The 16,274-nt window shown below is 36.4% G+C and overlaps 1 protein-coding gene across 5 annotated transcripts in view; it reads right to left on the reverse strand.

Moving 5' to 3' along the window:
* bsna (bassoon presynaptic cytomatrix protein a) overlaps positions 1 to 16,274 on the reverse strand; it is a 146,350-nt gene that overhangs the window by 32,702 nt on the left and 97,374 nt on the right. For all 5 annotated transcript variants that reach the window (XR_010795312.1, XR_010795311.1, XR_010795313.1 and 2 more), the window contains exon 4: positions 510 to 1,016. Coding sequence is in view for 1 of the 5 variants with exons in the window: in XM_066643498.1 (XP_066499595.1) it covers positions 510 to 1,016 (507 nt within the window). In the remaining 4 variants the exon portion in view is untranslated. The remainder of the gene's footprint in view (positions 1 to 509; positions 1,017 to 16,274) is intronic.

Here is a 16,274-nt window from a genome sequence, read left to right on the forward strand (position 1 = left end):
ATTTTAGTTTCACAAATATGTAGTAAAATGTACACTACTGTGCAATAGTTTTAGACATCTCAGAATATGAGATTTACCAAGCAAATTATCTGAGCAGTATGAAAATTTGAAAATTAAATAAACAAACTAAAAACTTCCAATGTTAGAATAAACACAAATAACAAATAACATTATTCGAGTAAGTAGTGATATTCTGTAAATGTGTTGATTTAACCTTTCAAAATGTCTTCTGATGGCAGTATATTATTATTTGACGTTATCATACCATATCTTATTAACCGGTTAATAAATATTGCATTATGTTAAATCAAGTGCCCTGTTGATTTACCATATTCATACAATCAAGTAGAATATACTTTTTGGAAAAACAAAATATTATTTTACTGTACTTGGGCTTTTTATTTATAATCTTATATAATCACCAGTTTTTCAGGCATACTTTGCTTTACGTAATGTACATGTTACAATCTTAAATACCACTAATATCTGTGAGTTACAGAATAAGTTACCTCATAGTATCTTGATCTCTGTGATTCCTTCTTTTCCTCTTTCGTTGGGGTGGTGGCTGAAAAGGGTTCCATCATTCCTTTTTTATGAATAGGCTTAATTTCTTCAGTGACGGCTGAAACATGCTCAGGTTCCTTGTCCAGTTTGGGTGTCATCTTGTCCTTCTTCTGTGCCTCACTGATAGTTGTAGGAGTGGAAGTAGGAACAGAGGAGGACTGTGAGGTGGTTTTCATATCTCCTGTCGGTTTGGCTGCAGTGGGTGCAGTAGGACCATAAGCTGCTGGGGCTTTCTGCTGTGGCGGCATTGCCTTGGGCCCTTGCTGCTGATTACTGGAGACTTTTTGAAAGCTCTGATGCTGAGGTGGTTGCTGACTGGCCGGTGCTTGATGCCGGGGCGAGCCCATTGGTTGGTGCTTTGGAGATGGATGAGGAACAGGAAGAGGTGAATCGTCAAGCCCACCAGACATCAATCGTTGAGTCTGACAGTTCAGACAGAGCCACTCTTTTTTCTGAAGAAAAAATAAAATAAATGTATAATAAATGTGAGATTGAATTGCAGAACTGTGCAAAGGTTTTAGGCACCAGAGATTATGAGATTTAAAAGCAATTTATCTGAGCAGTAAGTGTTTATTTGCTAAAAAAAACAAACAAACTTCTAGGTTAAAACCATTTGTAAATGAACAATAACTGTGTTAGTCAATGCATGATAAATCAAATTATATAGTCAGTAGAAAACTAGCTGAATCCTGGAAGCTTCCTGGAAGCACTTCCTGCAGATAATCCTTTGTGCATGAGCTTGTGAAGAGAAAGAGAGAAAAAAATATCAAAGAACGTTTCTCTGGACCCAGTCACAGGTTCTTGCAGTAATTTTTTTCATCCTCCCTACCACAGCCTCACCTCCCACACTCCATCTAACACACACACTCAAAAAATTATTGTGCTTAATGAGTGCTGCTCCACATTTTCATAACATTTCATAACACAATGACATTGTTTCCCACAAAGAAACCATACCAAAACGTACACCTGCAAAGCCAGAACAATAGATGCCTCCCTCCCTAAGCCTCTAACATCCACCTGCTCTAAATCTCATAGTCATACTATTCTAAATCCACTGTATTTCATAATCAGAGAACTGTGGTCACAATCATTTGCATGTTCTGAACTTTAGGTAGATCTCAGAGAGGTTCTGCACTTTAAGAAGAACTCAAAAACGTCCAATGAGTTGCTGTCTTACCAACATTTTTAAAACTACTAGCCTTTGCCAAAGACTGAGCTTGCAAAGATGTATAAACATGGCATAATAAGGTACTGCTATATCAAAATGAGAACGTTTCAGAGTATAAGTATTCCAGCAGTAAAAGAGTATCATGCCTGAATATATATTCACTGTATTTAAAACATATAAGTCCTACTTTTTAAATGAATACTTTTTAAATATTATCTTCACATAAAACCAGTCAAATGCCCAATGCCAAGTGTTGCCCAGAGGGATTTAAAGCCCCCCCTGATTTGGGTTGATTTGGAGTAGCGTTTGACCTAAGCCTACCTAAATAGCAATGAATTTTTGGTACCTCAGTATTGTATAATTTTGTGAGCTCATAGTCAGTGCATGTTGTAAGCTGAAGTGAGAGATGCTGCCAGATTTGACCTCTGTATACTTAGATTAGTGAACTAAAGAGATTTAAGTTTCATATTAAGATACATTTGAGAATTTTGAGACACATATTTTTTTTTTACACACATTAAAATTTTGTGTACATTCTCTCTGACATTGGTGGGGACATATGAATCTACCCCGAATCCCACCCCAAAGTTCCAGTTTTGGCGCTGCTAACAACCAAACGTAGCTACACAGTCTCACATGACTTAAATATATCTAAGGTTAAAATAGATTTTTGAAAATAATGTAAAGAAATGTAAAACATTACTTCAAATTAAAAATACACAATTGCAAAAAAGATCTATTATGTTTGAGAGTACCATCGCATGTATCAGTTCTGTAAATACCACAATACCTTTGTTATGTTGGTATATGCTCTTAAAAAACAAAATGTAAAAAAAAACTCAGAGAACAGATATTGATGAAAGGGAGTTGGGAAGTGAAAGTGAAAAACAGAAAATGTGACATGAGACTGGAAAGTCAGAGGGAGAGAGACAGATAGGTAGAGGATAGCTACTAAGAAAGACTTAAAACAGGCCATTAGCAAAGTAAGGCATTCACAGACTGATGTTCTATTCTTGCCCTTAGAGAGTTCAACTTTGGCGGAGCGTAGTTCAAGCTCCCAGCCAGCAATAAGCCTCGCACTGGAACATGGGACACAGATAAATAATGTAGAAAAAGTTAACACACGGTGCACTTTCCTAAAGTGAGATCAGACTCTTAAAGTCAGGGAAGAAAGACAGTCTAAGAGTTTGCCTAACAGTTTCTTCTCCCTCAGGATAAAACTGGTATTTCTCCAAAAATTCTGGATTTTCAGTTTAAAATTTCCCTGTGGATTGTAACATTTTATTTGCCAGAAATGTACCTATTCTTCAGATATCATCTGATTTACCATGTGTTCAACATTATTGTATTATCTATTTTTTGTTTTGTTTTTTTTACATTAATCTATGTAAATTTGTAAAGTATGTATTTGGGATAGTGAATAATAATAATAATAATAATAATAACAATAATAATAATAATAATAATAATAATAATAATAATAAGATGATGAAGAATGTGGTTAAAAATAAATAAACTCAGAATTAGCAATGCTAACCCTGTAGAAATATCAAAATCTTTTAGCTTGCCTATAAAATTCCCCTAGTGGTGATTTACCAGTGTCAATGATATGTTTTAGTATGTTGTTTATAAGAGAACATTGATAGTACAAGCATTATATATATAAGAAATAAGAATATAAGATAATTTTTTTTCTATAAAGCAGTAGGTGTGAGTGAGTTTGAAGAATGATGTTTTGTTCAGATTCTCCTTGATTGCATGAATTTGTTAAATCAACAGCACACATTATTTAAATTCATTATTTATTAACTTGTAAAACTAGGTATGGGATGATAACCTCAAATAATACAGACTGCCACGAGGAGAGATTTGGATAAAGTTAAACCAACCACTCTCTGGAATAATGTTATGTGGTTTTATTCTAATGTTGGGCTTTATTGTTGCACTTACTGCTCAGATAAATACCTTTTTAAATCTCAAAATCTCTGGTACTGTATGTTTTAATTGATTTCAAATATTTGCTTGATGTTGGACATATTTTATGCCTTTGCTACAAGTTACCACAATTTGTCTTAATTGATGTCTATGATATGCTATGGTCAGAATAACACAAGGACCAAACAACACAGCACCATTCTCCCTCTGTCTAAACAGCCCTCTTCAGAACAGCCAGTGTGAGCGCCTGCTCTTTTAAATGATAATAAGCCACTGTTTACCCCAAAGTGAGTGAAAGGCCATGAGAAGAGTGCAAGCAGAAGCTCTCCAACTTTTTCACTCTGTTCTCTTGATGTAAGAAGCAAAGCAAAATCAGCAAGGCTAAATTTATCCCATGTTTTCAAACTTAGGCAGACCACAAAAACCCACTGGGTTGTTTTATTTATTTGTTTTAGGTTGGCAGGTTCTCCAAATACAAAAAAATAATGTGCTAATGCACTGAAAAAAATGATTTTCTAATATGTTCCCTTCAACCTTAATATGTGAATCTTTGGCCCCTGTGTGTTTTTATTATAAATTTGTTACAAAATTGTACAAGGAATCAGTGACACTAAAATGGACTACCAAACTTTTGGTACAGTGAAAATGGACCAGAAACATGACCAGATTTGAATCTAAAACAAATATCTAATACATTATTTGGTCAAATATTTGCATGTAACATTTCCTCTGAAATTTAAGGTGTTAATAACAGATTCCACTCTTGAGTAAAGATTTAAAATTCATGGAACAATTATGTGAGGATGTGAATGTACTATGTGGCGCTCCATCTCTCCAGAATAAAAAGCTCCACTGCAAATACATCCACCTGCTATTGGGTTTAATACCCTTCTAGTTGATGTTTAACATTGGACATGATAAACAAAAGCTCATGTGTAGCAGCCCTGACCTTTGCATATTATTTGAGATTTGTTTTGTAGATTATACATTGGTTTCATGTGTACAAATGAAGGTGGGGGCAAGATGAATCTACGTGGGATAAAACTGATAGACTACTTAACAAATCATTACATGGTCTACAAGGAATTTAAACCGATACCAGGACCACTTCCAGCCTCTGTTGGTCTTTGTTTGATGACATCACCCACTAACATAAAACCATTCAAAAGAATTTCAAGCACATTGAGAGGATAATGGTTTCAATTAATGGGAAAGTTTGGTGGATGCTCTTTTTGTTGAGTAGTGGAATACATCAACACTACTTATAAAAGCCCATTTGAGACAGTGCCATCTTTGCCCCGATAATCATCTGTGCTGTTGCAATCGAAATTACATTTGCAAATGTAGCAGATGTGGTTTGCAGTGGAATAACAAAAGGTGATGACAGAAAGGAATGCAGAATGTTGTGCATCTGTCGTTCCTCTGGGTGTTATTTCTGTTTGTATATTTTACTAATTCATTTTAACATTTCAATAGCAAGACAGCTGCAGTAATCCATCAGGTTCTACATGGCCTTAGTGCAGGAGAGTCAGGTGATTTCCCATTTCAAATAAGCCTGACTCAGCTTGGCTACTGGGTTTAGTAAGTGTATTGTTTTGCTTTTAAACCATTTTTGCATTTGAGGTATAACTGTGAGTGAACTATTAGATTAAATATTACATTATCTGACTAGCCAAAAACAAACTGCTTGGTATTCAGTTATGTTAGAACATAGATTAGGAACAAAATTAAATTTAGTATTTTATTTTTTGACGGACATTATTATTAGTTCAAAGATTGGGGTAAATCTGCATCCCAGTTGCGCACGTAATACTAATTCAAACTAGTATGAAAAATAGTTACAAACATCAGACTTGAGTATACTAACAAATCCACAATGAACCAGTCGATGTATTGGTGATACATGATTTTATTATCTGATATACAATGCAATATTGTAGTGCAGTTGTTATTTTTTTTTACCTAAACTGTGCACTACATAGTGTGGTTGGAGAGTCACATTTTGAAAAAGAAAGAAAGAAAAAAAAACAAACAGTTCATCATATCCTGTTAGTGAGAAACAGTGTAGTATGTTAGCATTTTGTGTACTAGCCTACCAAACTCACATTTTAAGGTTAGTACATAGCATATACAGTACAGTATTAGTGGGTAGTACACAACTGGGGTGCAACCTTTGAATTTACTAGGTACACTATATGTCCAAAAATTTGTTAAAACCTACTTTCCCAACATTTCTTCTAAAATCAAGAATATTTATAACTGGATTGTCTACACCACCACTCCACACATGTAGTCCCAAAGTTATTGGATGGAGCTTTACAATTCAACTCATCCACAGCCTAGTGCTGTGGTGGCATTATGTCATTTTAGCCAACTTGCTGGGCATGACGAACTAAAACAAATAATAATAAAAATAAAATAATTTACTATAAAATCTAGTTCATTCATTATCTGTAACCGCTTAACCAGTTCAGGGTCGCAGTGGATCCAGAGCCTACCTGGAATCATTGGACACAAGGCAGGAATACACCCTGGAGGGGGCGCCAGTCCTTCACAGGGCAACACAGACACACACACACACATTCACACCTACGGACACTTTGGAGTCGCCAATCCACCTACCAACCTGTGTTTTTGGACTGTGGGAGGAAACCGGAGCACACCCACGTGGACACGGGAAGAACACACCAACTCCTCACAGACAGTCACCCGGAGTGGGAATCGAACCCACAACCTCCAGGTCCTTGGAGCTGTGTGACTGCGATCTAGTTATAAATCTAGTTATTTGTTTTTATTGTTTTGCTGGATGTTGTAAATTTGAACTTGTGAACTTAGATATGAATATAATATTAATCTAACCACTATTACATGGCTTCTGGATTTATGCAGATATTAGTGTTATCAGTGGAGACATAGCTTGCCAGACTAAAGGGCACCCACAGTTAAATCATAATAAAAATAATATCTGAAAGTATTTGCCTATGGAATTATTCCAAAAATGGTGATCTGAGTCAGACACTTTATTATAGAAATGTCCTGTGAGAAACTAGTAAGTGCTATGATGTCAAGCTTTTGCTGGCTTTTGGTAATAACAACAACAACAACAAAAAAACCCTTAAAAGACCAGTCACACTGACTGCTATGCCAAATATACACCATTCTGCTAACTCGTTATAGTCTTACAGCCTTTCATCCAGAGAGATGTAGCTGCTGTAACAAAATGTGAGGCGACTTCAGCATCACTACAAATGACAATTGAGCTGTATTTTGTTTTATGTGCTCTCTCCATGGTGTCGCTAGCATGATTGCTAAATCACTAATAGCAGCCAAATTCTGGTTGGCTAAAATGGCCCGTCTGGCCAACAGCTTTAGTGATACCAATGGACTTTAGAAATGTGACAAGTGAAACATTTGGATGGAAGTTTGGACTGTTATTGCAAATGGACTGCTAATAATGATGTAACTTTCTGCCGTCTGGGTTTAATTCCTCTCTATTCTGCTCGCATTGTCAGAATGCACTGTACCCAGAGGACAGTGTTAAATTTTTTGCACATGCTAATATACTCAGTGTTGACTCAAACCTATGCAAATAACCAGTTTGAAACTGAAAATGTATAAGCCTAGGTTGATTTTATAAAATTTGCCCAGCCTTTTACCTTGAAATGAGGCGTACTGGGGCCTACACAGGAGTCACCAACATTTCCCGGAACATTTCCTCATAAGCCTAAGAAGATTTCTTTCTCAGTTTGGCTCACTTTTCATGGTGATTTTCTCCATCTCCAGCTTATGTTTTATGCTGAAAATTTTCCCGGTACTAAATCTGAACTGTGTTTACAAAATAATAATAATAATAATAATAATAATACTTTGTTATGTGTCTGATAACAGAATTGGTTTAAAAACAGTTAGCATGTAGTCATGTAAACATTGTCATGGTGACAGCATGATTGAAAGCATCTAGTATTTTCACTAAAAATTAATTCATTAATCCTCCAACTGATGGCAAAGTATTTAAGGAACTTTGCAATGCAAATATATTAAAAAATATTAATTTGCCACTTTTTTTGTATTAAATAATGATCAGCATCTCTGCCACTTCAATGCACACACGTTCAATGGTATGCAAAATCTCTTCCCCATTCAAGAGTCTGACACAACCACAAGACCAAGTACAATCAAGGGTGTGAGATGCACAGATGGACAGGAACAAATGCATTCACAAGATTCTCTGCCAAATAAATGGTTAGGATATTGTGTGGACAACTGAGAAAGTTTCTTTCAAAGATATTTAAACACATCTTGTTTTACTAGTAGCAAGCAAAACTGGAACCTGTTTAATGCCAGTGTGTGGTCAGTTTTTATAACTTTTCAGATATGTAATCTATGGATTATTATTTTTTAATCAAATGGCCACCTCTTTTTAGACTTCAAACAGTCCCTCACAGACTCACTCACTCAGTTTTAGCAATAACACTGTTTCCATGTCTTAAATTAGGAATAATACTATTATTTTCCAGAATAAAACAAAACAAACAAAAAAGTATTTACCAATCCTAATTAAAAATTTTCTACTGAGTTCAAACAAATATAATGGGCATTTAATATAGTGAATGGATAACATTCCACTCTTCAATGAACAGCAGTACCCCTCTGTAGACTACACACTGTAGAAACACACCAGCATGTTTAAAGTTCCCATAAAGTGGTCAGCTGAACATGTCTGGTAATGTCTCCACTCATGTGACCTACTACAGAGAAGCATAGAGAGGCAGATTGGAGTGTGTCAGAGAGTTCATATGGATCCATGCGACTAATGGTTAATACCACATCTCCCAGTGGATCAGATCAATTGGTTTCCTCTTATACAACAGCACTGCTTAAAGCTCAGAGTGAGCATGGGCCACATACTGGGATTTTTTTCTTTCCAAATAATTATCAGGAATATACTACACAGCAGGCTTACCACAAGCTAATGATAAGATAAGTCACACTGAAATCATGTCCACACATATATACGAAAAACAGCATTATACATGTATTCTCTGCAGTCAGCCTCCTGTCTACATAAAAAGGCCATTGCAGGTAACTAAATATAGTGCTTTTGAAAAACAGGCTCAGTAGTGGATATTTCTGAAAGCTCCTATTCTCCATTGGTTATTTTAGAATGAAGGAGTAAAACATGTTTTTGTTTTTTTATTTTTATTTTTTTGTTTGTTTGTTTTTTTTTTTTTGTTTTTTTTTTATACTGGCGTCATAGCATCCACTTGTGTATTAGCAGTGTATTTAGACCATTAGACACTAGCTGTGATGGAAATGGATACCTTTTTACATATTTCCATGCACTATTATGTAGGTCAGCTAGGGTTAGGGTTAACATTAACATTAGTTACATTTTCTTAACATTAGTTACACAGTCCTGAAACTGCTGTTTTGGAAACATTATGAAATATTGCTAAAAATGATGACCGTAAAACACAATGCACATAGACATAAAAGTGTACTGTAGAACCAAATAAATGAGCTTCTCTGTAACCCCACCACCACCATTTTCTCATTCTTAATGCATCCATAGACACATATAATACATGTATGCAGTATAGTACTTATACACTACTCCTGTATGGTGTAATGGAGCTATTTTTATGATGCCTCCATATTGGCTTTCAGTTCCATCACACATGAGAGACAGAGAAAGAGACAGTGAGAAGGTGGGGGTAGGGATATAAAGAGGAAGAAAAAAAGAGGCCATTTCCCAAGCAGTGGATGCTCTTTTATTTGTTCACTCTTTTACACCCATCTTCACATCTCTATAGTCCAGTCTCTTTCTCTCTTTCTCTCTCTTTTCTACCTCATCATTTTACTTTTTCTCTCTATCTATTAATCCATTTCCTCACTCTTCGTCTTTCATTTCTCTCCCTTTTATATTTTGTCTTTCTCTCTCTTGTCTTTCTCTTATTTTCTGTCCCCTCACTGTCTTTCCCTCACATTTAATATCCCTCAGTTTCTCTCCTGTCTCACTTTCACTCTTTGTTTTTCTCTTGCCCTCTTCTGCTTTCTCTCTTTCACCCCTCTTTTTTTACTGCCTCTCACTCCCTCACTCTGCCTTTCTTTCTACACTCCCTATTCTCTTTTTTTTTCTCTCTGGCTCATTTTTTTTCTTCTTTTTTCTGTTTCTCCAGTCTCCTGATTTCTGTGTGTCTCTGTCTCTCTGTCTCTGTCTCTCTCTCTCTCTCTCTCTCTCTCTCTCTCTCTCTCACTCTCTCTCTCTCTCTCTCTCTCATCAGTAGGTGGTGTTCCTTTTAATCACGTTAACACTCTTCCTTTATGGTGCGATGGAGCCAGCTGTTCCTTTTCAGCTCAGTCTCTAATGTGAAAATGCAAGGACCATAACCTTGCTTCCCCCCCACAGACACACACACAAAAATACATTTATGAACTATATAGATGGAAATACCTGGTGACAGCTACCTATTTATTTCAATGTGTGCTGCCAACCCAATGCCCTACGGAAAAAGAGGACAAGACATTTCTGCCAACATGTTCATTTAAACAGAGCAGTGAACAGGTCCCTGGGTCACACACATAACTGCTAAAAACACCATGACTGATAGCATCAGGCACAGTGATGTATTTAGCGCTATACTACATAATCAGGGCTTGTTTCAGCTGCAATTGAAAAGGAAATATTATAAGATGTAAACAGGCCCATTTTTAAAATAAAAGAGTCTGATATACCTCATAAACAAATGTAAAACTTTAAAACATATAAACCACATATAGGGACTTTACATCTTGTTTATGGTGATATAACCATGATCACATTTATATTTGTCTATAGCAGTTTAGCCTCCCTATTCACTCTGAAGTGATAAGGAGTGTTGTGACTGCAGACTGTGTAGCTTAAAAATAATGGAAGAGCATGACAGCATGGCTGCTTTCAAGTACTTTAATGTAGACTTGCTGATGTAAACTTAGATGACTCTTTCTAACAAACAGGGCTCTAATTTTGTTGCTGTGTTCAGGCAGTAAACCCTTGTGATGTTGCATTGGGCAAATTAAATAATGCACCTGCGACATGGTGGGTGAATTCTGAAGTGTGACATTTAAAATCCACTGGTGCAATGTTACTTATCAAGTCACTCTGGCTTAAAAATACATTTGTGTTAAGGCCGCCTTGGACCCGGTCCTATTTCAAATGCAAATGGAAAATTATATTTTCCTCAATCAAGCAAAAAAAAAAGACACAGATTTGGCACAGTGGGAATTTGAGCATGAACATCACACATTAAATTTATCGCCCAATTATTCAATAAACCAAGTAATTAAAAAAAAATAAATTCCATTTGGAATAAAAATATTCTGTTTTGTTTATTAAATGCAAATCAGACAGTTGTCATGTCAATAAATAGTGTACTAGTAATAGTAAAATAATCATTATTATTATAAACGTTGTAATAATTTTATTTTTTGTTCTAATGATGACCAATTTTCCTAAAAATAAGATTATTATTATTATTATTATTATTATTATTATTATTATTATTAATATTATTATTATTCATGGTATTAGCAACGGTAATAGTATTATATCTATAGCAATTATTACATTATTACATTATATAACACTGATTTAAGTATTAACATAATTAAGAAATGATGATAATAAGAATCTCTTTTTAAATAATATTGTAGGTTTTCAGAGCCATGCCATGTGACAATGTGCCTGGTCTTATGACTTATTTATACACTTCCACTCTGTCTACATTTAATAGATCGCCAAAATGACAAAAATAAACATAACTGGAAAATCTGAATGCCTCTGTTGCAGCAACACAGACCCAAACTCATAGATAGGACATGTGTTTAGGTAGCTGTGGCACTGGGCAGCTCAATGTTAGAGAGTGTATGTATAACTCCATTAACAGAATGTGAACTATTATATACATTTACTTTTTAGAGATAAATGTACTTTATTTAAAGGGAACACATATATGCATATTTGTTTTTTTTTCACTGAATTTCTTTCTTTAAGAACTCCCCATACAATTAGCAGTGATAATTTGAATCACATGGAGTGACAATTACTCCTACTTAGTTATAGAAACTTGATTCAATTTACATCCACAGGAGGTCATTCAGCTTTTTACTGCCATTGTGCCTCCTTGTCTCAAAGAAAACTGCAATGAAGCCAAATGATTTTTACCACTCCTACAGAAGATTTTGCCACTCATAAATAGAACATTTATATACACACTTTTATGTACATGATTTTTAGGCTTGTACAACTTCTGCCTCATGTTTTCAGTGCTCTGCTGATGATTTTCTGATGTTTTACTGAACTGAAAATACACTGTAAGCACTTTCAAAAGTTGCCCCCTTGCTTTTCCCCATCTAATGAGTTTATAGGGTTTATTAAGAGAAGCAAGGCCGTCTCTTTGAAGTTGGAGGTTGGGCTCTGCAGGGGGTTGTGTGGATGACAGGAATTCGAAAGCGGAAGGCATCCCTTAGTAAGTGGAATGATTCCCTTAGAACTGTCATGGAGTGAATAAACTGAAACTGGTTCTGATGTTTGATGTTTAGTTTTGGATCACTAAAGCCAATGCCAACTCATCTGAATGTCTAGAATAATGTGTGACCTGGTTCTGTGTTCCATTAAGCTGTTTTACACAATTCACCCCTTTTAAATGTAACTGGACAATTAAACTTTGTGTCAGTTACCAGTTTGCCTTAAAGGAAACATTTATGATTCCAGAGAAGTGTAGCTCTCTCTGGTTTGTTTACATTCAGAAGTTATGTGTCTTTTAAGGTGCAACGGTACATTTGAGGGGGAAACTAATTTTGGTTGCACGTGGCTGAAGTGTAACTTTGTCTGAACGTTTTTATTCACAGTTTGAATTACCACAGAAAGTCATTTGTAACTCGAGTTGCAGCACTCCCACTCTGTGCTTACTTTAATGCAGTTAGCATTCTCTTTAATTTAGAGTGGGTTCCTATGTAAATCATTTGAAACAGTAAAAATAGATCAATATTACCCACATATGGAGCAGGAATGAAACAATATCATCATCTGTTTTCATGATGCTCAAGGTTATTTGCTGTTTCTTGAGTGAGCAGAGAGAGAGAGAGGAAGTCTAGCATGTCTGACCAAGCCACTTTGTATTTTTTTTTAAGCCTTTACTGACACTAGGCTTTCATAAACACATTAGACCAGGTTCCAGCATGCCAAAGTAATGGAGAGCAACAAAGGGTAAGGAAACATCCTCTGAATTTGATAAAACATTGTTGTTTGATTAAAATTGTGAACGATGGTAGCATAACACTCGCAACTGAACACTCCCAGTCCACATGGCGCCACAAATGTTCCTTGGTTGCTCATTGGCCAGAGAAAACATGTTATAGGAATTAAAAAATCGGGTTGGACTAAAAGTATGTGGTTTCCTGGGACTGTGGCACAATAGATATGAACATCTAGCAAATGAGTACAGTCCAGAATCGGGCCACGTCCATGTTTACAGTATGCATGAAACAACCTTTAGGTCACCCAGCAGTTTATGTTGGTACCAGTTTAAAAGGCAGCAATATTAACAATAACATATAGCCTTAGGTAGGGCTGGGCAATTAATCGAAAACTAATCAAAACTATCAGAACTTCTAATCGACATGATCTTGTCTATATTGATTATTTTTATTCTGTTATGTCCCCACTGTGTGTTCATGTACTGTCCCTACCAACCTGTAGTCACATGATTCTGCCCCATCTGCCACATGGAAGCAACATAAACTCGGTCGACCGAGTGACTCGAGCAGACCACACCAAATATAAACAGTGCTCAAAAAACAAAAGAGGAACAAGCTCCCAGCAACATTAGAATAAATGTCCCAGCTTTAATACTGGAGCATATTTACAGCACAAGCCTCATCACTTAACTATGAGGATCAAAAATACAAAAACAATATAATCATTCATTAATGGTAATCGTGGTAAAATGTACAATTAATTGTGATATTGTGCTCATATCACCCAGCACTAGCCTTAGGCTAGTTTCGGTGAAGGTGTTGTTTTGATTTGCTGTGACACACAAAGCTAAATTGTATAACGAGGCATGTGACCGCTGTCGAGTCTATAATTCACTGTTTGCTAAGCGTGAATGAGGAAGAGAAATGAACTAAATGATGATCTCCTGCATGTGTCAAGTGGTTCTTGGACTATTTGTGCAGGTGTAATGGAGCTCCAGCACGGATGTCAAAGTGACTGGCCACTGGAAAGGTGCAGCAGAAGAGAGGGAAGGGGAAGAGAGAGATGCCGTCATGGATAAATTGCACCTCACACAAATTCATGTAATTATAGTCTACACTGAAAATCCTACAAAAGCGCCATCTGTGAATCTGTGATATGTTCACAATCAGAGAAAACAAGACAAAGAGAGAGAGAGAAATGGAAAAGAAGGAAAAAGCTCACACAAAAACATGATGAATAAGAATTCACAGATATGGGAATTCTGTTTTGACATGGCTTTCAACAGTTTTCACATTATGTATTGGGCTGATGCCAGTGCTGATTCATAAACTCTTATACATACAAAGTTATTATATGATTAGATCCACCTGGATTTTCACTAAATTGAATATTTATGTATTGAAGTTTATTAATGTGATCAAATAAATAAAATGAAGGTCTTTTGGCACAGCAGCACAACCTTAGGTCATCTTTTCATACAGTATGTATATTATTTGCATATAATGAGCGGATGTTTATCTCTATATATTTATTATATATGCTGGTGCAGCAGGTAGTGTCACAGTCACACAGCTCCAGGGACACACATCTCCTGAAGGTTGTGGGTTCAAGTCCTGCTCCAAGTGACTGTCTGTGAGGAGTTTGGTTAGGTTGATTGGCAACTCGAGAATGTCTGTGTGTGTGTGTCACACTGCGAAGGACTGGTGCCCACTACAGTGTGTGTTACTGCGTTACGCCCAGTGATTCCGGGAAGGCTTCGGACCCACTGTGACCCTGAACTGGATAAGCAGTTGCAGACAATGAATTAATTCATATTTTAATATTTATTGCACCTTTTTCTCTGTGTTCTTGCACTCATCTGTTTTTTCACTGCTACTATTTGCTCTTCTAGTAGATGCTAACTGTATTTCGTTGCCTTGTAATTGTAGATGTTGCAAATGTGTAGATCATTGGGTCACAAAAACTGCAATTAGAACCCCCTGGACTAGGCAATTATTGACCAAAACCCAAAGACCCTTCAAAGCCTTTGCGCCTTATGTCCAGCTTTGCAACACCCAAAGTGAACCTAATACATTATACAAAATCACAACAATATAATCGTAACACAGATAATTTGCACATATCATTCACCCCTCATGTCCAATTTCTTAACATGAACTAATGGCACAAAATCCCTCATTTTGTAGATATCTCCTGATCAGTTCCAAGCCCCAAAACCCTGTTGTCATGTTCTGAACCACATGGAATACCTTCCTACATGTTCCACAATCCCTTGTGGGCAGTAGGAAGCTCACAGTGTCTATTTGAAAAACATGATTGCCTGCCACCTGGAGCTGTAAAAGCAACATGGCGGTGCTTCCATCGCTCCATACTATCACAAGGCTTTTGTGCTCAGCTCAGCAGATCTGCACTGAAGTGGAACATGCAGCCAGGACACCGCCATTCAATTATTCATTACATTTATACAGCACTTTTCAGCCAAGCAAAGGAGGGGGAGAGAGAGCGAGGAGGAAGAGAAGGGATAAATCAATATGAGGTGATGATTTTTTTCTTAGTTTAAGAGTTTGTCAAACAACAAACCACACATTTATTCTCTCTGAGATACTTAAGCATGCAGCATGTGCCTAGAGGGGCAAGAGTCACAAAGTCCATTAATAAACTGTCAGACAGATGTAACAGACGCATAATAAAGAAAATGAAAAACAGAAAAAGGAAACACAGTGATGTAAGCATGTGTTTTTAGCTTTCTGTGAGTAACACATCCTCAGAATAATGGAAAACTTAAAGGGGACAGATGTAATCCTGCATAATTAAAGAGCATACCGTTTCCTTTTTATAGTTTTTACTCAATGGTATTAGCTGGGAAAGGTAGCATGTGCTACCCATTGACACACGTTAAACCCCAAGTCACTTTTTTTTTAATCTGCTGCTAAGAATTTAATTTAAGAATTTAAGAATTTAATCTGCTGCTGTTTTGTTTGTTTGTTTTGTTTTGGGTCTTTTGTTTGTTTTGTTTGCTTTTTGACTTTTCCATTAAGCAACTTTGGTACCTGGAACTTGGAACTGGGTACTTTTGTAGCGCTTGGTCACTTGTGGCCATAAAGCCCCACCTTTAACAGGAAGGCTTTGAAAACCACAAAAACAGCAGCGCTAAAGTTAGGTGCTGTATACTCATTGTGTGGATTAAACACAGCTCCATCCCCCAGTTCTCACAGATCAGTTTTACTGTATTTTTTGCTGTATTTTGCTGTTTTGCTGTATTTGAATGAACTCTGCATTTCGTGGTGATTGACATGGCTCTGGGAAACTTTGCAGGGTTTACACATCACCATTTAGTACCTACTTGGCATGGTTGGAACCCATTGC

This window comes from Hoplias malabaricus, chromosome 14 (genome assembly GCF_029633855.1).
Source record: "Hoplias malabaricus isolate fHopMal1 chromosome 14, fHopMal1.hap1, whole genome shotgun sequence".
In the NCBI taxonomy this organism is placed as follows: domain Eukaryota; kingdom Metazoa; phylum Chordata; class Actinopteri; order Characiformes; family Erythrinidae; genus Hoplias; species Hoplias malabaricus.